Genomic DNA, 13,438 nt, shown 5'->3' on the forward strand with positions numbered 1-13,438 from the left:
CGCAGATGGATACGGGAAGGGAGTGTCGGGGGAGTGAGTGCGTAGGGCCGCAGGGAAGGGGGTTGTCGGGCGCTGGGGGGCAGAGGGGGCAGGGAAGGGGGAGTCGGGCGCTGGGGGTGGGGGAAGGCGGGCGCAGATGGATACGGGAAGGGAGTGTCGGGGGAGTGAGTGCGTAGGGCCGCAGGGAAGGGGGGTGTCGGGCGCTGGGGGGCAGAGGGGGCAGGGAAGGGGGGAGTCGGGCGCTGGGGGGCAGAGGGGGCAGGGAAGGGGGTTGTCGGGCGCTGGGGCGTAGCGGGGGCAGGGAAGGGGGAGTCGGGCGCTGGGGGTGGGGGAAGGCGGGCGCAGATGGATATGGGAAGGGAGTGTCGGGGGAGTGAGTGCGTAGGGCCGCAGGGAAGGGGGGTGTCGGGCGCTGGGGGGCAGAGGGGGCAGGGAAGGGGGGAGTCGGGCGCTGGGGGGCAGAGGGGGCAGGGAAGGGGGTTGTCGGGCGCTGGGGGGTAGCGGGGGCAGGGAAGGGGTGTGTCGGGCGCTGGGGGTGGGGGAAGGCGGGCTCAGATGGATATGGGAAGGGAGTGTCGGGGGAGTGAGTGCGTAGGGCCGCAGGGAAGGGGGTTGTCGGGCGCTGGGCGGCAGAGGGGGCAGGGAAGGGGGAGTCGGGCGCTGGGGGTGGGGGAAGGCGGGCGCAGATGGATACGGGAAGGGAGTGTCGGGGGAGTGAGTGCGTAGGGCCGCAGGGAAGGGGGGTGTCGGGCGCTGGGGGGCAGAGGGGGCAGGGAAGGGGGTTGTCGGGCGCTGGGGGGTAGCGGGGGGAGGGAAGGGGGAGTTGGGCGCTGGGGGTGGGGGAAGGCGGGCGCAGATGGATACGGGAAGGGAGTGTCGGGGGAGTGAGTGCGTAGGGCCGCAGGGAAGGGGGTTGTCGGGCGCTGGGGGGCAGAGGGGGCAGGGAAGGGGGAGTCGGGCGCTGGGGGTGGGGGAAGGCGGGCGCAGATGGATACGGGAAGGGAGTGTCGGGGGAGTGAGTGCGTAGGGCCGCAGGGAAGGGGGGTGTCGGGCGCTGGGGGGCAGAGGGGGCAGGGAAGGGGGAGTCGGGCGCTGGGGGTGGGGGAAGGCGGGCGCAGACGGATACGGGAAGGGAGTGTCGGGGGAGTGAGTGCGTAGGGCCGCAGGGAAGGGGGGTGTCGGGCGCTGGGGGGCAGAGGGGGCAGGGAAGGGGGTTGTCGGGCGCTGGGGGGTAGCGGGGGCAGGGAAGGGGGAGTCGGGCGCTGGGGGTGGGGGAAGGCGGGCTCAGATGGATATGGGAAGGGAGTGTCGGGGGAGTGAGTGCGTAGGGCCGCAGGGAAGGGGGTTGTCGGGCGCTGGGGGGCAGAGGGGGCAGGGAAGGGGGAGTCGGGCGCTGGGGGTGGGGGAAGGCGGGCGCAGATGGATACGGGAAGGGAGTGTCGGGGGAGTGAGTGCGTAGGGCCGCAGGGAAGGGGGGTGTCGGGCGCTGGGGGGCAGAGGGGGCAGGGAAGGGGGTTGTCGGGCGCTGGGGGGTAGCGGGGGCAGGGAAGGGGGAGTTGGGCGCTGGGGGTGGGGGAAGGCGGGCGCAGATGGATACGGGAAGGGAGTGTCGGGGGAGTGAGTGCGTAGGGCCGCAGGGAAGGGGGTTGTCGGGCGCTGGGGGGCAGAGGGGGCAGGGAAGGGGGAGTCGGGCGCTGGGGGTGGGGGAAGGCGGGCGCAGATGGATACGGGAAGGGAGTGTCGGGGGAGTGAGTGCGTAGGGCCGCAGGGAAGGGGGGTGTCGGGCGCTGGGGGGCAGAGGGGGCAGGGAAGGGGGAGTCGGGCGCTGGGGGTGGGGGAAGGCGGGCGCAGACGGATACGGGAAGGGAGTGTCGGGGGAGTGAGTGCGTAGGGCCGCAGGGAAGGGGGGTGTCGGGCGCTGGGGGGCAGAGGGGGCAGGGAAGGGGGTTGTCGGGCGCTGGGGGGTAGCGGGGGCAGGGAAGGGGGAGTCGGGCGCTGGGGGTGGGGGAAGGCGGGCGCAGATGGATACGGGAAGGGAGTGTCGGGGGAGTGAGTGCGTAGGGCCTCAGGGAAGGGGGTTGTCGGGCGCTGGGGGGCAGAGGGGGCAGGGAAGGGGGAGTCGGGCGCTGGGGGTGGGGGAAGGCGGGCGCAGATGGATACGGGAAGGGAGTGTCGGGGGAGTGAGTGCGTAGGGCCGCAGGGAAGGGGGGTGTCGGGCGCTGGGGGGCAGAGGGGGCAGGGAAGGGGGAGTCGGGCGCTGGGGGTGGGGGAAGGCGGGCGCAGACGGATACGGGAAGGGAGTGTCGGGGGAGTGAGTGCGTAGGGCCGCAGGGAAGGGGGGTGTCGGGCGCTGGGGGGCAGAGGGGGCAGGGAAGGGGGTTGTCGGGCGCTGGGGGGTAGCGGGGGCAGGGAAGGGGGAGTCGGGCGCTGGGGGTGGGGGAAGGCGGGCGCAGATGGATACGGGAAGGGAGTGTCGGGGGAGTGAGTGCGTAGGGCCGCAGGGAAGGGGGTTGTCGGGCGCTGGGGGGCAGAGGGGGCAGGGAAGGGGGAGTCGGGCGCTGGGGGTGGGGGAAGGCGGGCGCAGATGGATACGGGAAGGGAGTGTCGGGGGAGTGAGTGCGTAGGGCCGCAGGGAAGGGGGGTGTCGGGCGCTGGGGGGCAGAGGGGGCAGGGAAGGGGGAGTCGGGCGCTGGGGGTGGGGGAAGGCGGGCGCAGACGGATACGGGAAGGGAGTGTCGGGGGAGTGAGTGCGTAGGGCCGCAGGGAAGGGGGGTGTCGGGCGCTGGGGGGCAGAGGGCGCAGGGAAGGGGGAGTCGGGCGCTGGGGGGCAGAGGGGGCAGGGAAGGGGGTTGTCGTGCTCTGGGGCGTAGCGGGGGCAGGGAAGGGGGAGTCGGGTGCTGGGGGTGGGGGAAGGCGGGCGCAGACGGATACGGGAAGGGAGTGTCGGGGGAGTGAGTGCGTAGGGCCGCAGGGAAGGGGGTGTCGGGCGCTGGGGGGCAGAGGGGGCAGGGAAGGGGGAGTCGGGCGCTGGGGGTGGGGGAAGGCGGGCGCAGACGGATACGGGAAGGGAGTGTCGGGCGCGCGGGGCGTTCCGGGGGGGTCTCTAGGTGGGGGTCCTGGGAGCTGGCAGATGGCGGGTGCGACGCGGCCCGTGGTCTGGCAGTGACTCCCGTTCTGCCTGGCCCCCTTAGGTGCCCCCGGAGTGGCGGGGTTCCCGGCTGTGCCCAGCTGTGACCAGGGTCCCCCCAACACCGAGCAGCCCAGCCCGGTCCATGGATTGGCCCCTTGCCCACGCGGTGCCCGCCGGCCGCGGCTGCTAGGGGGGACCCGGCTCTGGAGGATGGAGACCCCGGCCCAGGGCAGGTGCTGAGCAGGTGAGTGAGGGGTGCGGGGTGTCGGCTGGGGGGAGCCCCCCCCGAGCACCATCCCAGACACCCTGCGGAGCCCCTGCGCCCCCAAGCCCTGGTCTGAGTGCCAAGCCCCCTCCCCCATCCCGCTGTTGGGGTGCCCCAGGACTCTCCCCTGCCCTCGCTCCCCTGCAGGTCCCCCCCCCGCTGCCATGGGTGAGCTGGTGAACAGCGCCGTGGACTTCTACCCCACGGGCCAGCGGCCGGGGCCCAGCCATGCGGGCGGCCTGGGCTGCACCCTGCCCGAGCTGCGGGCCCTCATGGAGCTGCGGGGGGCCGAGGCCCTGCAGAAGATCCGGGACAGCTACTCCGACGTCAGCGGGCTCTGCCGCCGCCTCAAGACCTCCCCGACCCAAGGTACCGGCCCCAGCCCCGGCTCTAACCACTGGCCCCCACTGCCCTCCCCGAGCCAGGGGGGAGCCCAGGCCCCAGCCCCCGCTCTAACCACTGGCCCCCACTGCCCTCCCTGAGCCAGGGGGGAGCCCAGGCCCCAGCCCCGGCTCTAACCACTGGCCCCCACTGCCCTCCCCGAGCCAGGGGGGAGCCCAGGCCCCAGCCCCCGCTCTAACCACTGGCCCCCACTGCCCTCCCTGAGCCAGGGGGGAGCCCAGGCCCCAGCCCCCCGCTCTAACCACTGGCCCCCACTGCCCTCCCCGAGCCAGGGGGGAGCCCAGGCCCCAGCCCCCCGCTCTAACCACTGGCCCCCACTGCCCTCCCCGAGCCAGGGGGGAGCCCAGGCCCCAGCCCCCGCTCTAACCACTGGCCCCCACTGCCCTCCCCGAGCCAGGGAGGAGCCCAGGCCCCAGCCCCCCCCGCTCTAACCACTGGCCCCCACTGCCCTCCCTGAGCCAGGGGGGAGCCCAGGCCCCAGCCCCCCGCTCTAACCACTGGCCCCCACTGCCCTCCCTGAGCCAGGGGGGAGCCCAGGCCCCAGCCCCCCGCTCTAACCACTGGCCCCCACTGCCCTCCCCGAGCCAGGGGGGAGCCCAGGCCCCAGCCCCCGCTCTAACCACTGGCCCCCACTGCCCTCCCTGAGCCAGGGGGGAGCCCAGGCCCCAGCCCCCGCTCTAACCACTGGCCCCCACTGCCCTCCCTGAGCCAGGGGGGAGCCCAGGCCCCAGCCCCCCGCTCTAACCACTGGCCCCCACTGCCCTCCCCGAGCCAGGGGGGAGCCCAGGCCCCAGCCCCCCGCTCTAACCACTGGCCCCCACTGCCCTCCCCGAGCCAGGGGGGAGCCCAGGCCCCAGCCCCCCGCTCTAACCACTGGCCCCCACTGCCCTCCCCGAGCCAGGGGGGAGCCCAGGCCCCAGCCCCCCGCTCTAACCACTGGCCCCCACTGCCCTCCCTGAGCCAGGGGGGAGCCCAGGCCCCAGCCCCCCGCTCTAACCACTGGCCCCCACTGCCCTCCCTGAGCCAGGGGGGAGCCCAGGCCCCAGCCCCCCGCTCTAACCACTGGCCCCCACTGCCCTCCCCGAGCCAGGGGGGAGCCCAGGCCCCAGCCCCCCCGCTCTAACCACTGGCCCCCACTGCCCTCCCCGAGCCAGGGGGGAGCCCAGGCCCCAGCCCCCCGCTCTAACCACTGGCCCCCACTGCCCTCCCCGAGCCAGGGGGGAGCCCAGGCCCCAGCCCCCCGCTCTAACCACTGGCCCCCACTGCCCTCCCCGAGCCAGGGGGGAGCCCAGGCCCCAGCCCCCCGCTCTAACCACTGGCCCCCACTGCCCTCCCTGAGCCAGGGGGGAGCCCAGGCCCCAGCCCCCCGCTCTAACCACTGGCCCCCACTGCCCTCCCTGAGCCAGGGGGGAGCCCAGGCCCCAGCCCCCCCGCTCTAACCACTGGCCCCCACTGCCCTCCCCGAGCCAGGGGGGAGCCCAGGCCCCAGCCCCCCGCTCTAACCACTGGCCCCCACTGCCCTCCCCAAGCCAGGGGAGAGCCCAGGCCCCAGCCCCGGCTCTAACCACTGGCCCCCACTGCCCTCCCCGAGCCAGGGAGGAGCCCAGGCCCCAGCCCCCCCGCTCTAACCACTGGCCCCCACTGCCCTCCCCAAGCCAGGGGAGAGCCCAGGCCCCAGCCCCCCCGCTCTAACCACTGGCCCCCACTGCCCTCCCCGAGCCAGGGAAGAGCCCAGGCCCCAGCCCCCCCGCTCTAACCACTGGCCCCCACTGCCCTCCCCGAGCCAGGGGGGAGCCCAGGCCCCAGCCCCCCCGCTCTAACCACTGGCCCCCACTGCCCTCCGGGAGCCAGGTGGCCAGGCCTTGTCCTCTCCCCAGGAGGTGCCTTGTGGTCCAGCCCCTCCATCCAGTGTCCTGGCTTCCCCCCCTGCCCTGGGAGGGGGGTGGGGGGGGGGCTGGGCTCTCACCCCACTAAGGAGGCTCCTTCAAGGCTCTGCCGGGGGGCTGCGCCGGCTTCCCCTTCACTTGCCCTTGAGGCTGCGGCCGGAGCCTCTGCTGGCGGGGCAGGGACCCCCGGACCGTCCCGGACAGAGCCCAGGGCCCTCGCCTGTGTCCCAGCACAGCCCCACAGCACAGCCCCACAGCACAGCCCCACAGCATGGCTCCAGAGCAGAGCCCCAGAGCACCCCACAGCACAGCCCCACAGCACCCCACAGCACAGCCCCACAGCACAGCCCCAGAGCACCCCACAGCACAGCCCCACAGCACAGCCCCACAGCATGGCTCCAGAGCAGAGCCCCACAGCACCCCACAGCACAGCCCCACAGCACAGCCCCAGAGCACCCCACAGCACAGCCCCACAGCACAGCCCCAGAGCACCCCACAGCACAGCCCCACAGCACGGCCCCACAGCACCCCACAGCACAGCCCCACAGCACAGCCCCAGAGCACCCCACAGCACAGCCCCACAGCACGGCCCCACAGCACAGCCCCACAGCACAGCCCCACAGCACCCCACAGCACAGCCCCACAGCACAGCCCCAGAGCACCCCACAGCACGGCCCCACAGCACAGCCCCAGAGCACCCCACAGCACAGCAGCACAGCCCCACAGCACCCCACAGCACAGCCCCACAGCACAGCCCCAGAGCACCCCACAGCACAGCCCCACAGCACAGCCCCACAGCATGGCTCCAGAGCAGAGCCCCAGAGCACCCCACAGCACAGCCCCACAGCACAGCCCCAGAGCACCCCACAGCACAGCCCCACAGCACAGCCCCACAGCACAGCCCCACAGCACAGCCCCACAGCACCCCACAGCACAGCCCCACAGCACGGCCCCACAGCACAGCCCCAGAGCACCCCACAGCACAGCCCCACAGCACAGCCCCAGAGCACCCCACAGCACAGCCCCACAGCACGGCCCCACAGCACAGCCCCACAGCACAGCCCCAGAGCACCCCACAGCACAGCCCCACAGCACCCCACAGCACAGCCCCACAGCACAGCCCCAGAGCACCCCACAGCACAGCCCCACAGCACAGCCCCACAGCATGGCTCCAGAGCAGAGCCCCAGAGCACCCCACAGCACAGCCCCACAGCACAGCCCCAGAGCACCCCACAGCACGGCCCCACAGCACAGCCCCAGAGCACCCCACAGCACGGCCCCACAGCACAGCCCCAGAGCACCCCACAGCACAGCCCCACAGCACAGCCCCAGAGCACAGCCCCCACAGCACAGCCCCACAGCACAGCCCCACAGCACAGCCCCACAGCACGGCCCCAGATCACAGCCCCCACAGCACAGCCCCACAGCACAGCCCCCACAGCACAGCCCCACAGCACCCCACAGCACGGCCCCAGAGCACAGCCCCTGCCCATGGCTCCCCGCCCGGACTGCCCCTGCACCGGGACATTCCCCAAGAGACCCAGGGGGCTCCCTCCCCGGCTCAGGGGCCAGGGCTGCCGGGAGCACTGGGGGCTGGGGGCTGGGGGTTGGTGGAGGCCAGGGGTTCTGGGGGCCGGGGGCTGCTGGGGGCTGGTCTGAATATTGGGGGCTGGGGGCTGCCGGAGGCTGCTGGGGGTGGGGGCTACCGGGGGCTGGGGGCTGCCAGGGGCTGGGGGTGGGGGTTGCCGGGGACTGGGGGCTGTCGGGGGCCGGGAGCTGGGGGTGGGGGCTGCCGGGGACTGGGGGCTGCCTGGGGCTGGGGGTGGGGGTTGCTGGGTGCTGCCTGGGGCTGGGGCTGGGGGCTGCCTGGGGCTGGAGGCTGCCTGGGGCTGGGGGTGGGGGCTGCCGGGGGCTGGGGGTGGGGGTTGCCGGGGGTACCAGGGGCTGGGGGCTGCCGGGGGCCGGGGGTGGGGGCTGCCGGGGGCTGGGGGCTGCCTGGGGCTGGGGCTGGGGGCTGCCGGGGGCTGGGGGTGGGGGTTGCCGCGGGCTGGGGGCTGCCTGGGGCTGGGGGCTGCCGGGGGCTGGGGCTGGGGGCTGCCTGGGGCTGGGGGTGGGGGTTGCCGGGGGCTGGGGGTGGGGGCTGCCGGGGGCCGGGGGCTGCTTGGGGCTGGGGGCTGCCTGGGGCTGGGGGTGGGGGCTGCCGGGGGCTGGGGGCTGCCGGGGGCCAGGGGCTGCCTGGGGCTGGGGGTGGGGGCTGCCGGGGGCTGGGGGCTGCCTGGGGCTGGGGGTGGGGGCTGCCGGGGGCTGGGGGCTGCCGGGGGCTGCCTGGGGCTGGGGGCTGCCGGGGGCTGGGGGCAGCTGGGGGCTGCCGGGGGCTGGGGGCTGCCTGGGGCTGCCGGGGGCCAGGGGCTGCCTGGGGCTGGGGGTGGGGGCTGCCTGGGGCCGGGGGCTGCCTGGGGCTGGGGGTGGGGGCTGCCGGGGGCTGGGGGCTGCCGGGGGCTGGGGGCTGCCGGGGGCTGGGGCTGGGGGCTGCCGGGGGCCGGGGGCTGCCTGGGGCCGGGGGCTGCCTGGGGCTGGGGCTGGGGGCTGCCGGGGGCTGGGGGCTGCCTGGGGCTGGGGGTGGGGGCTGCCGGGGGCTGGGGGCTGCCTGGGGCTGGGGGCTGCCGGGGGCTGGGGGCTGCTGGGGGCTGGGGCTGGGGGCTGCCTGGGGCTGGGGGTGGGGGCTGCCTGGGGCCGGGGGCTGCCTGGGGCTGGGGGTGGGGGCTGCCTGGGGCCGGGGGCTGCCTGGGGCTGGGGGTGGGGGCTGCCTGGGGCCGGGGGCTGCCTGGGGCTGGGGTGGGGGCTGCCGGGGGCTGGGGGCTGCCTGGGGCCGGGGGCTGCCTGGGGCCGGGGGCTGCCGGGGGCCGGGGGCTGCCTGGGGCCGGGGGCTGCCTGGGGCTGGGGGTGGGGGCTGCCGGGGGCTGGGGGCTGCCTGGGGCTGGGGGCTGCCTGGGGCCGGGGGCTGCCTGGGGCTGGGGGTGGGGGCTGCCGGGGGCTGGGGGCTGCCTGGGGCTGGGGGCTGCCTGGGGCCGGGGGCTGCCTGGGGCTGGGGGTGGGGGCTGCCGGGGGCCGGGGGCTGCCTGGGGCTGGGGGCTGCCTGGGGCCGGGGGCTGCCTGGGGCTGGGGGTGGGGGCTGCCTGGGGCCGGGGGCTGCCTGGGGCTGGGGGTGGGGGCTGCCGGGGGCTGGGGGCTGCCTGGGGCTGGGGGCTGCCTGGGGCTGGGGGTGGGGGCTGCCGGGGGCTGGGGGCTGCCTGGGGCTGGGGTGGGGGCTGCCGGGGGCTGGGGGCTGCCTGGGGCTGGGGTGGGGGCTGCCTGGGGCCGGGGGCTGCCTGGGGCTGGGGGTGGGGGCTGCCGGGGGCTGGGGGCTGCCTGGGGCTGGGGGCTGCCAGGGGCTGGGGGCTGCCTGGGGCTGGGGGTGGGGGCTGCCGGGGGCTGGGGGCTGCCTGGGGCCGGGGGCTGCCTGGGGCCGGGGGCTGCCTGGGGCTGGGGGTGGGGGCTGCCGGGGGCTGGGGGCTGCCTGGGGCTGGGTGTGGGGGCTGCCGGGGGCTGGGGGCTGCCTGGGGCTGGGGTGGGGGCTGCCGGGGGCCAGGGGCTGCCGGGGGCTGGGGGCTGCCTGGGGCCGGGGGCTGCCTGGGGCTGGGGTGGGGGCTGCCGGGGGCCGGGGGCTGCCGGGGGCTGGGGGCTGCCTGGGGCTGGGTGTGGGGGCTGCCGGGGGCTGGGGGCTGCCTGGGGCTGGGGTGGGGGCTGCCGGGGGCCAGGGGCCGCCGGGGGCTGGCTCGGGCCGTGATGCCGGTGCCCTGCCCTGCAGGGGGCCCGCGGTGCCCAGCACCACTCGTGCGTTTCCCTGCCTGGTGCCCGGCGGCCGGCGCCGGATCCGACCCCCTGGGCCATCCAAGGCCCCGGGCAGCCCTGGCCCCGCTTCCCAGCTCTCACCTGCCAGCTGGTGAAATATTAACACGTCGAAGTGCGGGGGGGGGGGGGGGGGGGAAGCAGCGGCCCAGGGACGGTGGCAAATTCTCCGCTCAGCTGGCCCAGCCCTGGGGCCTCTTGTGGGAAGCCATTCGCCCAGGCCCTGCTCTGACCACTAGGCCCCGCTCCCCTTCCCAAACTGGGGCGCGAGCTGTGACGTCGTGGGGGGGGCAGTCGCTGGTTGCTGTGACCCCCACTGCCCTATGCTGGTCGACAGAGACTCGGGGGGCTGAGGGACCCAGTGAGGGGCGGCCCAGTCCCCTGACACCTGGGCTAGGGGTGGGGCTGCCTGGGGCCTGGTTCCTGGGGGCTGCTCTTGGGGGCAGCGCGTAGGGAGCAGACCAAATCCAGACGGGGGTTCGGGGGCCTGGGAGCCCCCCCAGGGGACTAAGGCTCCGCCCTGGCCCCTGGCCCCTGCTCTGGGAGCCAACAGCCCTTCCGGCTGCGGGGGGAATCCCTCCCCCCCACCCCGAGGCTCCTCCTCCAGCTGCCCCAAAACGAACTCCTGCCCCAGCCCCAGGCAGCCCCCAGGCCTCCCGCCCCCACGTTGTCCTGCTCTCTGGGCCCCCGAACTGAGACTGAACCTGCATCCCCCACGAGTCGTGCCTGGCCCCCCCCACGCAGCGAGCGCGGCAGGGCCCGGGGAAACTGAGGCAGAGTCTGGAACAGCAGAATCATATAAAGCACAACAAAGAAAACAGAGTGAATACGGTCCCTGCCACATCACGCCAGACACCTAGCCCCTGCTCCAACCACTAGCCCCCGCTCCCCTCCCCGAGCCGGGGGAACCCGGCTCCTGGGCTCCCAGCCCCTGCTCCAACCACTAGCCCCCGCTCCCCTCCCCGAGCCGGGGGAACCCGGCTCCCGGGCTCCCAGCCCCTGCTCCAACCACTAGGCCCCGCTCCCCTCCCCGAGCCGGGGGAACCCGGCTCCCGGGCTCCCAGCCCCTGCTCCAACCACTAGGCCCCGCTCCCCTCCCCGAGCCGGGGGAACCCGGCTCCCGGGCTCCCAGCCCCTGCTCCAACCACTAGCCCCCGCTCCCCTCCCCGAGCCGGGGGAACCCGGCTCCTGGGCTCCCAGCCCCTGCTCCAACCACTAGCCCCCGCTCCCCTCCCCGAGCCGGGGGAACCCGGCTCCTGGGCTCCCAGCCCCTGCTCCAACCACTAGGCCCCGCTCCCCTCCCCGAGCCGGGGGAACCCGGCTCCCGGGCTCCCAGCCCCTGCTCCAACCACTAGCCCCCGCTCCCCTCCCCGAGCCGGGGGAACCCGGCTCCCGGGCTCCCAGCCCCTGCTCCAACCACTAGCCCCCGCTCCCCTCCCCGAGCCGGGGGAACCCGGCTCCTGGGCTCCCAGCCCCTGCTCCAACCACTAGCCCCCGCTCCCCTCCCCGAGCCGGGGGAACCCGGCTCCTGGGCTCCCAGCCCCTGCTCCAACCACTAGCCCCCGCTCCCCTCCCCGAGCCGGGGGAACCCGGCTCCTGGGCTCCCAGCCCCTGCTCCAACCACTAGCCCCCGCTCCCCTCCCCGAGCCGGGGGAACCCGGCTCCTGGGCTCCCAGCCCCTGCTCCAACCACTAGGCCCCGCTCCCCTCCCCGAACCGGGGGAACCCGGCTCCTGGGCTCCCAGCCCCTGCTCCAACCACTAGGCCCCGCTCCCCTCCCCGAGCCGGGGGAACCCGGCTCCTGGGCTCCCAGCCCCTGCTCCAACCACTAGCCCCTGCTCCCCTCCCCGAGCCGGGGGAACCCGGCTCCTGGGCTCCCAGCCCCTGCTCCAACCACTAGCCCCCGCTCCCCTCCCCGAGCCGGGGGAACCCGGCTCCTGGGCTCCCAGCCCCTGCTCCAACCACTAGCCCCCGCTCCCCTCCCTGAACCGGGGGAACCCGGCTCCTGGGCTCCCAGCCCCTGCTCCAACCACTAGCCCCCGCTCCCCTCCCCGAGCCGGGGAACCCGGCTCCTGGGCTCCCAGCCCCTGCTCCAACCACTAGCCCCCGCTCCCCTCCCCGAGCCGGGGGAACCCGGCTCCTGGGCTCCCAGCCCCTGCTCCAACCACTAGCCCCCGCTCCCCTCCCCAAGCCGGGGGAACCCGGCTCCTGGGCTCCCAGCCCCTGCTCCAACCACTAGCCCCCGCTCCCCTCCCTGAACCGGGGGAACCCGGCTCCTGGGCTCCCAGCCCCTGCTCCAACCACTAGGCCCCGCTCCCCTCCCCGAGCCGGGGGAACCCGGCGCCCGGGCTGTGCCGTCACCGTCCCCTGTCCCGCCCAGGCCTGGCCGAGCACCCTGGCGACCTGGAGAAGCGGCGGCAGATCTACGGGCAGAATCTCATCCCGCCCAAGCGGCCCAAGACCTTCCTGCAGCTGGTGTGGGAGGCCCTGCAGGACGTGACCCTCCTCATCCTGGAGCTCGCGGCCGTCGTGTCCCTGGGGCTGTCGTTCTACGCCCCCCCCGGCGAGCAGAGCGCAGGTCAGCGCCGGCCGGCTGGGGGCGCCCCTCCCTGCGTCCGTCCGTCTGCTGGCCCCTCCCTCCCTCCGTCCGTCCGTCCGTCTGCTGGCCCCTCCCTCCCTCCGTCCGTCCGTCCGTCTGCTGGCCCCTCCCTCCCTCCGTCCGTCCGTCCGTCTGCTGGCCCCTCCCTCCCTCCCTCCGTCCGTCTGCTGGCCCCTCCCTCCGTCCGTCCGTCTGCTGGCCCCTCCCTCCCTCCCTCCGTCCGTCTGCTGGCCCCTCCCTCCCTCCGTCCGTCCGTCCGTCTGCTGGCCCCTCCCTCCCTCCCTGCGTCCGTCCGTCCGTCTGCTGGCCCCTCCCTCCCTCCCTCCCTCCCCCCGTCCGTCTGCTGGCCCCTCCCTCCCTCCGTCCCTCCCCCCGTCCGTCTGCTGGCCCCTCCCTCCCTCCCTGCGTCCGTCCGTCTGCTGGCCCCTCCCTCCCTCCCTCCCTCCCCCCGTCCGTCTGCTGGCCCCTCCCTCCCTCCCTGCGTCCGTCCGTCTGCTGGCCCCTCCCTCCCTCCGTCCGTCCGTCCGTCTGCTGGCCCCTCCCTCCCTCCCTCCGTCCCTCCGTCCGTCTGCTGGCCCCTCCCTCCCTCCCTCCGTCCCTCCGTCTGCTGGCCCCTCCCTCCCTCCGTCCCTCCCCCCGTCCGTCTGCTGGCCCCTCCCTCCCTCCCTCCCTGCGTCCGTCCGTCTGCTGGCCCCTCCCTCCCTCCCTCCGTCCCTGCGTCCGTCTGCTGGCCCCTCCCTCCCTCCGTCCGTCCGTCCGTCTGCTGGCCCCTCCCTCCCTCCCTCCCTCCGTCCGTCCGTCTGCTGGCCCCTCCCTCCCTCCGTCCGTCCGTCCGTCTGCTGGCCCCTCCCTCCCTCCCTCCGTCCCTCCGTCCGTCTGCTGGCCCCTCCCTCCCTCCCTCCGTCCCTCCGTCCGTCTGCTGGCCCCTCCCTCCCTCCCTCCGTCCCTCCGTCCATCTGCTGGCCCCTCCCTCCCTCCGTCCGTCCGTCCGTCTGCTGGCCCCTCCCTCCGTCCGTCCGTCCGTCCGTCTGCTGGCCCCTCCCTCCCTCCCTCCCTCCGTCCGTCTGCTGGCCCCTCCCTCCGTCCGTCCGTCCCTCTGCTGGCCCCTCCCTCCCTCCGTCCGTCCGTCTGCTGGCCCCTCCCTCCCTCCGTCCGTCCGTCCGTCTGCTGGCCCCTCCCTCCCTCCCTCCGTCCGTCTGCTGGCCCCTCCCTCCCTCCGTCCGTCCGTCTGCTGGCCCCTCCCTCCCTCCCTCCCTGCGTCCGTCCGTC

At 75.8% G+C, this 13,438-nt stretch overlaps 1 protein-coding gene across 2 annotated transcripts in view; it reads left to right on the forward strand.

Annotated features, from left to right (window-relative positions):
- ATP2B3 (ATPase plasma membrane Ca2+ transporting 3) overlaps positions 1–13,438 on the forward strand; it is a 78,040-nt gene that overhangs the window by 15,143 nt on the left and 49,459 nt on the right. For both annotated transcript variants that reach the window (XM_089770262.1, XM_089770263.1), the window contains exons 2-4: positions 3,192–3,374; positions 3,543–3,764; positions 11,951–12,148. In XM_089770262.1, the coding sequence (XP_089626388.1) occupies positions 3,560–3,764; positions 11,951–12,148 (403 nt within the window). In that variant the 5' untranslated portion in view covers positions 3,192–3,374; positions 3,543–3,559. The remainder of the gene's footprint in view (positions 1–3,191; positions 3,375–3,542; positions 3,765–11,950; positions 12,149–13,438) is intronic.

The sequence above is a fragment of the Pelodiscus sinensis genome, chromosome 18 (genome assembly GCF_052426305.1).
Source record: "Pelodiscus sinensis isolate ZL-2025 chromosome 18, ASM5242630v1, whole genome shotgun sequence".
NCBI classification, from domain to species: Eukaryota; Metazoa; Chordata; order Testudines; family Trionychidae; genus Pelodiscus; species Pelodiscus sinensis.